At 41.8% G+C, this 12,007-nt stretch overlaps 1 protein-coding gene across 9 annotated transcripts in view; it reads left to right on the top strand.

Moving 5' to 3' along the window:
- Positions 1 to 12,007, top strand: part of RUNX1 (RUNX family transcription factor 1) — a 260,885-nt gene that overhangs the window by 159,521 nt on the left and 89,357 nt on the right. For 8 of the 9 annotated variants that reach the window (XM_002830660.6, XM_054542480.2, XM_063720879.1 and 5 more), the window contains 2 exons: positions 2,081 to 2,334; positions 8,616 to 8,772. In XM_002830660.6, the coding sequence (XP_002830706.5) occupies positions 2,081 to 2,334; positions 8,616 to 8,772 (411 nt within the window). Of the gene's footprint in view, positions 1 to 283; positions 2,335 to 8,615; positions 8,773 to 12,007 lie in introns of those variants that run through there. The other variant, XM_054542483.2, reaches the window with a different exon arrangement.

The following is a 12,007-nucleotide window of genomic DNA, read 5'->3' as shown; positions in this document are numbered from 1 at the left end:
GCGGAGGCCTGGCCCTGGGCGGCCGCGCAGGATCTGGGGCCATCCGCGGGCTGCAGCCCCGGTTCGGGAGCCTCGTGGCGGCCGCGGGGCCGGGCCTCTCCGGGCGCGGCGCGCCGGCCGGGTTCTCCTCGGGCCGGCGGGGCCTGCTTTCTTTTCCCAGGTCTCCGGACCATGGCCACTCGCGGAGCCGCACAAGCCTGCGTGTGGCTGCGAAAAAGGGTCCGCACGCGGGCGGGGCCCCGGGCCAGCATGCAGGCGTGGATGCGGGGGCGCGGGGGTGGCCTCTGACTCCCCGCCCGGGCTGCGTACAGTAGCGCGCGGCGCGGCGGCGGGGGCGCGCGGGCCAATTCCAGGAGCCGGCGGCGGCGAGCCGCGCCCTGGCTGATACCGGAAAGGCCTGTGATTGGCCGCCGGCCGCCCCTATGCAAACGAGCTGAGGGAATGGAATTCCTCCGGCCTGGCTTACAGTAAAAGCACGTTCATTTCCAGGCACTCTCATTCATAGAGCCAGCGGGCGCGGGCGGGACGGGCGCCCCGCCGCCGGACCCAGCCAGGGCACCACGCTGCCCGGCCCTGCGCCGCCAGGCACTTCTTCCCGGGGCTCCTAGGGACGCCAGAAGGAAGTCAACCTCTGCTGCTTCTCCTTGGCCTGCGTTGGACCTTCCTTTTTTTTGTTGTTTTTTGTTTTTCCCCTTTCTTCCTTTAGAATTAACTGGCTTCTTGGCTGGATGTTTTCAACTTCTTTCCTGGCTGCGAACTTTTCCCCGATTGTTTTCCTTTTACAACAGCGGGAGAAAGTGCGCTGTGGTCCGAGGCGAGCCGTGAAGTTGCGTGTGCGTGGCAGGGTGTGCGTGCGTGTGTAACCCGAGCCTCCCGATCTGTTTCGATCTGCGCCGCGGAGCCCTCCCTCAAGGCCCGCTCCACCTGCTGCAGTTACGCGGCGCTCGTGGGTGTTCGTGCCTCGGAGCAGCTAACCGGCGGGTGCTGGGCGACGGTGGAGGAGTATCGTCTCGCTGCTGCCCGAGTCGGGGCTGAGTCACCCAGCTGATGTAGACAGCGGCTGCCTTCCGAAGAGTGCGTGTTTGCGTGTGTGTGACTCTGCGGTTGCTCAACTCCCAGCAAACCACAGGACCAGCCACAAACTTAACCAACATCCCCAAACCCGAGTTCACAGATGTGGGAGAGCTGTAGTACCCTGAGTGTCATCGACTGGGCCTTCTTATTATTGTTATTTTAAGATTAGCTGAAGATCTTTGAAACGCTGAATTTTCTGCACTGAGCCTTTTGACAGAATTCATTGAGAGAACAGAGAACATGACAAGTACTTCTAGCTCAGCACTGCTCCAACTACTGAAGCTGATTTTCAAGGCTACTTAAAAAAATCTGCAGCGTACATTAATGGATTTCTGTTGTGTTTAAATTCTCCACAGATTGTATTGTAAATATTTTATGAAGTAGAGCATATGTATATATTTATATATACGTGCACATACATTAGTAGCACGACCTTTGGAAGTCGCAGCTCTTGCTTTTCGGGACTGAAGCCAGTTTTGCATGATAAAAGTGGCCTTGTTATGGGAGATAATTGTGTTCTGTTGGGACTTTAGACAAAACTCACCTGCAAAAAACTGACAGGCATTAACTACTGGAACTTCCAAATAATGTGTTTGCTGGTCGTTTTACTCTTCGCATAAATATTTTAGGAAGTGTATGAGAATTTTGCCTTCAGGAACTTTTGTAACAGCCAAAGACAGAACTTAACCTCTGCAAGCAAGGTTCGAAGAAGATAGTCTCCACTTTTTAATGCACTAAGCAATCGGTTGCTAGGAGCCCATCCTGGGTCGGAGGCCGATCCGCAGAACCAGAACGTTTTCCCCTCCTGGACTGTTAGTAACTTAGTCTCCCTCCTCCCCTAACCACCCCCGCCCCCCCCCCGCCCCCGCAGTAATAAAGGCCCCTGAACGTGTATGTTGGTCTCCCGGGAGCTGCTTGCTGAAGATCCGCGCCCCTGTCGCCGTCTGGTAGGAGCTGTTTGCAGGGTCCTAACTCAATCGGCTTGTTGTGATGCGTATCCCCGTAGATGCCAGCACGAGCCGCCGCTTCACGCCGCCTTCCACCGCGCTGAGCCCAGGCAAGATGAGCGAGGCGTTGCCGCTGGGCGCCCCGGACGCCGGTGCTGCCCTGGCCGGCAAGCTGAGGAGCGGCGACCGCAGCATGGTGGAGGTGCTGGCCGACCACCCGGGCGAGCTGGTGCGCACCGACAGCCCCAACTTCCTCTGCTCCGTGTTGCCTACGCACTGGCGCTGCAACAAGACCCTGCCCATCGCTTTCAAGGTACTGGCCCGGAGAGGGTGGTGGGAGGACAGGCGGAGGCCGGCGAGGCCGGGGGAGATCCGCGAGGGCAGCGGCCGGGCGGGCGGGGCCGGATTCTGGAAAGGGGCCCCCGCAGCCCCGGGTCGGTCTTCCTAGCCTGGGATGCGGGGGATGCTGTGTTGCCGTGGCGACCCTCGGGCGGCACTCGTCTCAGCTTTCTGGGGCGGCCTCCCAGAAGGGCTGAAAACATCAGGGTGTCCCCAGAGACATCCACTGGGAGCCGGTCGGGACCTCCCTGGCAGGGGCCTTAGCTTTGATACAAAGTAGGAAAAGTTATAACCCAGCCCGGCAGAGACAGCCCGTCTGCTAACTTACTGCTGCTCCTACCGCTGGATTAACACCCAAACCATTTTGTCTTCCTCAGATGAAAGGATCAGGAAATAAAATAGTAAGACTTTTCTGCCTTCAGGTCAGTGAAAAGAAACTAACAAGGGAAACTGTCAGGAATTTTTTTTCCCCTTCTCTAACCGCCTTATAGGAATTAGCATGTCCAAAGTCCACAGCAGGCGTAGTTAAGTTTGCAAAAGTTTTCTGAAGAGTTCTCTGAGCTTTTTAGCTTGCTCCTGCCAGAAGCCGCAAGCATCGAATCCTGTTTCTTTTCCCGGAACCATTCAGAATGCTATCATCAGCTCACCTAGATTAAGCCCGGGGTAGCGAAAGGTGACGAGGCTGTTTTCGGAGAGCCAGGGGTCCCAGCGGCCCGCTTTCCTGCTAGAGGAGGGGGCGGCGCGTAGCTGGAGACTTCAGCGCGGCGGCTCCAAAGATCTCCCTTCACTTTTCACCCCTGATCATCCCCAAAGCTTTGAGCTGCCTTTAAAAACCTTGGCCTTCAACAGGGGTATGAAAACAACCCCAGGCGTTTCTAAACAATCACCCTACTACCCTAGCAGCAAGCAGTAGGAATTTAATTTCTGCAGTGGAGATTCTGTTTTGTCTTTGGTGGGTTTGAAAAGATGCGACTAAGTAAAATCAGTGCGGGTCATTTCCTGTTCATTTAAAGGGCTAATCAAGGCAGGTGGTTCCAAGTGTAAAGATAAGCTACTTAAAAAAATATTTAAATGATTGTCCCCTTTAAAGGAAGATTAATTTAATATAAGCTTTTTATAGTTCCAGGCCTTAGCTGGGTCTTGATCTTATTACAACGACTAATATTCAGTATTTTAAAAAGTATTGTTGGGGTTATTTTTAAGTTTTATACAGTTTCCACACTTAGATTGTGATTTCTAAAACAAAACGAAATTTGCAGTTGGCTGTGTCTATAGATTCGCCTCTTTTTCCACTCACTTTTCTAAAAGCAGTTTTTTGTTTTGTTTTGTTTTTTAGTGGGGGTGGAAATGAGGAGAAGGAACGTGGCGGCTTGCTTGACTCTTTTTTCCCTCCCTCCGTTTACTTAGATTTGGGTTTAGGAGACCATTTTACTTTTAAATCATTCTAACCCTTTGCATAAATGGACTCAGCGGTGACTCTTTAGGGCACCCGCATTGAGAGGGGACCCAACAGGGTTGGGCCATGGGGTCACTATCAGATAAAGAGCAGAGGCAAGACGGGCTGATAACACCAAAGGCCATTAAAACCTGGCTGCCCCAATGCACTAGGGCTCTAAGAGATTTGTGGCTTCCTTTGGGGGGAAAATCAGGGTCTCTTCTGAACTCCCTCCTCTGCCAGGGAACCCACACTCAAATATATTAAAAGACTAAATGATTAATAAATAATCTTCAGGAATTGGAGCAATTCAGAGTCTCAAGCCATTACATGAAAGTATTTATTTTCTTCTAAAAAATGAAAAATTATACATATTGCTTTTATGAGCTGTCAGAATTCTTTCTAGCAGAAACCATAATAACCATAGAGTTTCCTTTTTAAAATGACTTTTGGCAATTCACTTAAAAACAATTAATTTGTTTTATTGAGTGATAATCTGTAGGCTGCTAAAAATCAAACTACAGATCTGTTGAAAAAAGTTCAAGCAGGTCCCCTGAGAACATTTAGGGGAAAGGAAAGGATAGTAGAGAAATCAGACCATTTGATTATTATCTGTCACCACCCCAATCCTTATAAAAAGAGGCTTCTTCCTCGAGGAGACCTGCTCACTGCATAACTAGAAGAGTAGACAAAATGTTCAGTGAGACAGCAAACGTGAAGGGATAAAATGTTAGGGATAAAAGCAAGCAAAACATCAAAACCTGCCTACATCCCGGGCTCATTTACTGTGTGTCCCTAGCTTCACTCTATCCACCCACCCAACCACCTCCCAAGCAGCTTCAACAGAAATTATTACTTTAAAATTTGGATCTTAAATAAGCCGCAGGCAATCTCCCTAGGAAGTTAACCAGTAAATAATTATTATATTCCCCATGATAAAGAGAAGCAAATGTGAAACAATGATAAGGCCTGATGATATTGATGAAAAGATCATTGAAGGGCTTCTTAGGAGTCTCCTGAAGTTCTGTAGGTAAATCCTCTACATCAATCTTCTGAACTAAAGAGAGATTTAAAATTATGAATGTTCTTTAAAATAGATTACAATAACCCTGCTTGCTTATTTTGAGCCCCAACCTGTTCTCCCCCTACTCCTTCCCTCCCATGGAACACCTTAATTTTTTACAGTATGAGAGATACATGTTTTTTACTACTAAGAAAACCTTAAGTTTGCTGTGTGTTTTGCTGTATTTACAGAAGTAGCCTAAAAAGCTGTTTTGATGACTTAGGATGTATTTGGTAATACCATGGTATTATAGCTTGTTTAGGCCCTGGTACACCAGAGTCCAAAGACGTAAACATGCCTTCAGCAGGGAAATTCAGAGGTCTTGGATTCTGATGGTAATATTCTTTTCATAAAAAGGAAATAAGTAATATTTTTGTCGGCAAGATCACAGTCCCTAGCTATGCCTTAAATATCATCTCAGCTGAATTCTATGTTCCACTCCACAGCCTTCTTTGCAACACTGGAAGGTTAACGGATTTGAAGGAAATGAATTGTAACTGTAATTTCAACCTAATTAGAATTGGTTTAAAATGCCAGTTTGAACTGTGAACAGGCTAGCCAAGAACAGTATTGGGAGGTCCATGTAATATAGAAGAGAGTTGATATTTGGCCCAACTTCCTGATACTTTAAAAACAGAGAAGTAAAACAAAATATGAGATATCTTTGGCCAGCAAGTCCCTTCTTGCCTGTTTGGTCTGTGTTAAAATGTAAATGTTTGTGTTTCCTTACCTATTGTTTATAGGTTTTCATTCCAGTTGTTTCTTTTTTCTGTTTGAAGTTAGATATTTTTACATTCTCTCCATATTGCCCGTCAGTGACAAAACCTGTATCAAATTAGCACGCATGTTAGCTTTAAATTAAAAAAAACTTTTTTAACCTGGCTTAAGTATGCTTGTTAACAATTGAACGATATACAGTATTAATGAATTGCCCTGGATTTAATAGTTCCCCTTTACCCACCCCCCACCACCAAAAAAAAAATCCCTCAGAGATCAATACAAGGCCAAGTAAATGATATATAGGTGCCCAAATATGGTTGATTCTGCTGCATTTAAAAAAAAAAAAAAAGAGGAGTGGGAGTTAAACTTCTAATTTTTTTCTTCTTAAATTCCAACATCAACAGCCTTTTCTTATTTAGCCTCCATGATAATTTTATCCTATGTTTGTTTCAACTTGGCGAAGGTCTCATGAATTTGCCCAATTACGAATGAGGATAGTATTGGAAAGATGAGAGAGGCACAGGCTTGGAGCACTGTGAGGGGAACAGCAGTGGGAGGCAGGTAATTCAGAATACATTCCTGTAGTTATAAAAGAAGATTTATTTATTTTCACCTTTTTACAGATCCAGACCCAACAATGAGTGATTCAGTTTGAAACCCACATAGTCGAGGCAGTCTCTGTATACCTGCTGAATGTTGAGTTAAAATAGAGAAGCCTGGGTTACCACAGGGAGAGGAGGATGAGGAAGTAAAAATATGTGTTCAAAGAGGGCATTTCAACACTGTGAGCTAACTTTACAACGGGAAGTGAAAATCATGAAAAAAAGGGGAAAATTTGTTGTAAGAGACTAAAAAGAGCAAAATAAAGCAAGCCCATTTTTCGGGAATAGAAAAAAAAAAACAGTAACAATAACCAAATAACTGATCAGGGAGATTTATTTCAGTGATATCTTTTTAAAACAAAAAGGGAATTATCGTATCACTGCTCTTAATTAAATGGCAACAAACACACTTATAATGGGAACTAAATAGCTAATTAGAGGGTGCTTGGGGAATAAATAGCAGAGTTTTAAAATCTCCTATATGGAAAACATGTCCAGCAATTGGAATGAAAGGATTGAAAAGAGAGATAAAAGGCCCAGACCTTGTTTGGCAGTGCAAGTTGGATAAAATAGAGGAAAATGCCTCCCTGCTTCTATGAGACTAGATTATCCTGGTGTAGTCTTGGGGTTGGAAGTATGTTCATCTCTCATAGTGAGTTAGTTCATGTTCTGTGCCACAAGGACTGAAGCAGTTCTAATGAATAAAAACAATAGATAGTCATCTGGACGCCACAGGGAAAGGGTGATGGCTAGGCAGATCATGAAAATGGGAATCTTGAGAAACATGACTTCCATATCATACAAGTGAGTCTATGGCTGCCTTTTTTACATATAGAAAAAGAGGGCCTGAAAATATATACTACAAAAAAATTATGTAGCAGTTATTAAGGTAAAAATTGGGAAGTAGGAGGCAGAGGAAGGAGTGATAACACTAGATTAAGGAATGCTTTACTGTTACCAATTCAAAAACAGCAACCAAAAATGATGATGTAATTGGAATGAGTAATATAAATGTCACTACTGACTTTACCGTAAAGAATGTCAGAAATGATCAGAATAAATACAGCTTGGGGCATTTCGATTTGAAATTGTATGACTGCTTTGAAAAATAGAAACAAAGAAAATACAGCCAATAATAAATGTCTAGACCAAGAAAATAGTTTCTAGAAGGCCTAAATGATAGCCAAGAAATTGATACTATTGTACAAAGTATCTTTAGGTCATGCTTTTTAGAGTATTTTACTTTGAAATTCTTTGAAAAATAGAAACAAAGAAAATACAGCCAATAATAAATGTCTAGACCAAGAAAATAGTTTCTAGAAGGCCTAAATGATAGCCAAGAAATTGACACTATTGTACAAAGTATCTTTAGGTCATGCTTTTTAGAGTATATTACTTTGAAATTCATTTTCTTAATTACCTGAGTATAAAAAATATTTATCTGCCAGTTTTGTCCAATAGCCCTGATAAGACTTCATACTTACTCAGTTACATTAAATAAATTCCTGGTCAAGATCAGCTGGGCTAGCAGAAAACCTCAGGCATCTATGAGGAAATGAGTTTACACACCTTGGGACTCACAGATATAAAAATGCAACCCAATTCCACCCCTGAATTGAGGGGAGAGCATAGAAGTGAATGTCCCGTCTTTCTGAGGTCTGTTGATTTTGTAGTTAGTAAACGAAGGGTACATTTCTGATTTTTTTTTTCTTGTGTGCTAGAATTCATTGCTAGTAAAACTCAAGATAATAGCAGCGAGTAGGAGGTATCAAAGATGAACTGTAGAGGGACAGTTTAAGTTACTTAAGAATCGTCAGCAAGATGAAATCTACTTTTAGCAGAAATAAGGTTTTTTTGTGTTTTGTTTTGTTTTGTTTTGTTTTCTAAAAGTAAAGTCTGCACCTTGTTCAGCCTGTTAGTGGAGGTCTGAGCAAGTAAAAGATGGGTTAGATTATAAACTTACGAACACAGGATGTTCTGTTTCTCAAATGGGAGGAATTAAGAAGAGATGATTGTATTCAGGAGACGGCATAGCTACTCAAAATCCTTGATATCTTGCTATGGTTAGTCTTATTCCAACTGTGCTATGTGGCCTAATATGGCTTTATTAGGTAAATTTAGTATATGTGTCATTATTTGAAAATTTACATATAGTTACACATAATGTATTAGGTTGGTGCAAATGTAATTGCGGTTTTTGGAATTAAAAATTGCAAACACTGCAATTACATTTGCACCAACCTACAATATAATAAAAAAGTGCCTCCTCTTTATAACTTTTCTGTTGTTTTGCTTAAGTTTTCATTGCTATTCCTCTGCAACCTAAAAAATTCATTGAATATACATTTAATTTTAGAATAATCACTACACAAATGCCCTAAAAGTGTACGTATAACATTCCTGATGTCTGCATTTGTCCTTTGACTGGTGTTTAGGTGGTGGCCCTAGGGGATGTTCCAGATGGCACTCTGGTCACTGTGATGGCCGGCAATGATGAAAACTACTCGGCTGAGCTGAGAAATGCTACCGCAGCCATGAAGAACCAGGTTGCAAGATTTAATGACCTCAGGTTTGTCGGTCGAAGTGGAAGAGGTACGTTATCTGTCAAAACCATGCTTGAAACACATTTCATGGCAACAAACCCATATTTCAAAATTCTAGTGATTTCTGTGATGGAATCCCTAGAAACTCGGTCTATCTTAATGTTCTTATTGCTATGTCAAGCTCTTAAAAATATTTATTTGAAGTTTAATATTTTTAGCAGAATCTCTGTATTATTGCTTTATGTTACTGAGTTGATTTAAGACTGATTTGGAACATACAACATAGGAATTGTGAATTTCAAGGAAACCCCTGAGATTTTTACTAAAATGCAAAAAATATAAAACTTACCTTAATGGAAACTAGGATTATACAATTACAATGAGGGTTCTCTCTTGGATAACAATGCAAAAGCTGTTTAATGGAAACTGTTGACTTATGATCTGTGGGCTATCTGTGAAAAGTGACAGAGTTTCGAATGACCACTTCTAATAATTTTAGGGATTTCTAGTGTATGATGTTGAAACATGGCTTCAAGCAAGCTTACCTTTTTAGAAAAAGACATGAAGAAATAATGTTAGTACCATTGATGGCAGTATGATCTTTCTGTTGTATTTCTTTTCAATGCCTTATTTAGGAGGAGGGGTTGGGCCTGGTTAACATTTTAGATACTAATAATATTAGAGACTGGATTATCCAAGAAATTGTTGCATTAGTTCAGCTCCATGTGTGGTTTTATTTTTCCTTGCCTTTAACCCATTATCAAAGCATTAGAGCAGAAATAGGAATCTTGGCTCATTGTAATTTTTTCTGGTTCCCAATTATTTTCAAGTATTATGTTTTCTTTACATTGTAAGAACCAAATCATATTTTATAAACAGCAACAAGTACTAAAAGTTTAGTTGAGGGAGGTAAGATAGTTTTTTAAACTCATTTTTTTGTAATATAGTACCGATTAAGCTTACAAATAAGTTATTTCAAGTATAATAAAAAGACTTATGGTAAATACCTAAATAACAGTAATAGTTCTCTTATTGAAAAAAATGGAAGCACCAATCAAACAACATTTAAAATAAGAGAAATTATTACTCTTTAAAAAGGCATTTAAAAACAAGAAAACCTCAGTTCTCAGAGAATTTGATTAGTCAGAAAGGAGAAAGGGGTAAATGTGAGTTGATTATTTTGGTGATTATTTTTGCTATCCTAGCTATCTGGAGCATTTTCGTAATAGAATCATAGCTGGAGAAAATAAAAAATTTATATAATGTGATTGAAAATATATATTCATAGTACTATATTAATAATAGGGTAATGCAAAGAAAATTATATCCACTTTTTGAAAGCGTGAGTGATGCTATAAGATATAAAAGCATAAGTCATTAAATGGGTTCACTTGTTGTATTAAAAGTCCCCACCTTTCAGTAAATGGAATTTGCATTATGATTCAGAGATGTGTGTCTAGAAAACATCTTAAAGGCTTCGGATGAGTAGCTGGCAGAGTGGGTGAGAAGCCAATAAAAAACGCCCCACAGCCTGGTCCATGCCCATCGGCCTAGCTAACTCTCTTAATTCAGTTCTTGTGGATTTCTGCTGTTAGGAATCAATAGCTAAGTATCATTGAATTGCTTTTCTAGAGAAAGTGTTATCATCATACTATGCATCGGCCTAGCTAACTCTCTTAATTCAGTTCTTGTGGATTTCTGCTGTTAGGAATCAATAGCTAAGTATCATTGAATTGCTTTTCTAGAGAAAGTGTTATCATCATACTATGCATCTGTGTTGGTCTTCATGTTAGGTTTTGGTCATAAAAGTTTTGAAAACTATTTAATGATCCGTGCCAGTGACATTTTCCCACAAGAAGTTCAGTAGTGGCTTTCCGGCAATGCACAGTAAATCAGTGATAATAAAAAAATGAGATTTTGAAAGCAGCGTGCTTTCTTTTCTGGCATTGATGGCTGATCTTGCATCCCTCATTGGCCATTTCTGTTTTGAGTGGGTGACTAATAGGTGCTTGTGTTTACTTGGGTGACAGTGAACTGTTTCCCCAAGGTGTGGAGTGTTTGCATTTGGCTGCAGGATTCGTGCCAGTATGCCCTTGAGTTTGCATAAAACCCAAAAAGTAAAATAGCTGCAACCAAGGCTGGGCTGTCTTCCCATACTCTGGAATGAGAAAATTAATTGAAATGCCATAAACGGACAATATTTTGAACAGACTCTCCTTCCCACCAGTGATAATAAGCAATGAAAAATACGGATACCCTAATGGAACATTTGACCCAATTGTAATTACTGTGGATATGAATATTGTTGGTCTTGAGATATATATATATGTGTGTGTGTGTATATATATATATATATATTTTTTTTTTTTTTTTTTTTTTTGGTCAGCGCTACAAAACTAAATGAGCTGTCTGAAGGCCCGATTTGACTGTTTCATAATTTCTTTCCATAGTCATAAAATATAATTTGATTTTTCTCTTTCAAGTGTAAGTGTCAACACCAAAGCCTGCCAGATTTTTTTTCTTTCTTTTTTCTTCTGTTTTTTTTTTTTTTTTTTTGCAATTTGCTTCCCATTAGGAAGAGAGCAGATGATTCTGATTAATTTTAACAATTAGTCTTAATCTTCCTCACTGAATCTTATCCTTTAAAAGTTTCATTACGTTTTATTAAGTGATCTTAAGACAACTGTTTCATTTTCTGTTTTTGAAAATGTGCTTGAAAACATACCCTTGGCATGAACACACCATGCCGTGGCTCAGAAGGCCCTGGCTCTTGGCTCATCCAAACTTTCAGTGCCAATTTTGAATTCTGTCAAAAGCCACCAGTCTGATGGATTCTCCAAGGGGCCTAGTACATGGTGCAGAATGAAAGGTAGAAAAAGAAGTTCTCTTTCTGTGACCAGCTGCCAGTCCATGGGGATTGTAAACCTCATAGAAACGCCAGAGGTTGAACATGGAAGGGTTTTTCTCTGTTCTACGAAATGGATCTATCTGGGCGCTGGCTGCCATCCAGGATCACAGCTCCTAACCTCGGGTTCATTCCGTAACTGGGAAAACCTGCCTGTCCGGCTTTGACGGCCTCGCTGGCTACACTGGCCCTGTAGAAGCCTGAACCTTCTCTCTTTTCTTCCATTCCCTCCTTTTTCTCCCTGGCAGTTTAAATCTTGGTTCAGAGTATATCTCACCCTTGGAATGTTTCTCTCTTTGATTCAGTATCTCCATGTAAATCGACCGCTCCTTTACAAAGGAGGAAGAGATAGCAGCTCCCAGGAGATGAGGGTTAGGGA

This window comes from Pongo abelii, chromosome 22 (assembly GCF_028885655.2).
Source record: "Pongo abelii isolate AG06213 chromosome 22, NHGRI_mPonAbe1-v2.0_pri, whole genome shotgun sequence".
In the NCBI taxonomy this organism is placed as follows: Eukaryota; Metazoa; Chordata; class Mammalia; order Primates; family Hominidae; genus Pongo; species Pongo abelii.
Note: the sequence above shows the minus strand (reverse complement) of the source record. Positions and strands in the feature narration are given on the sequence as shown.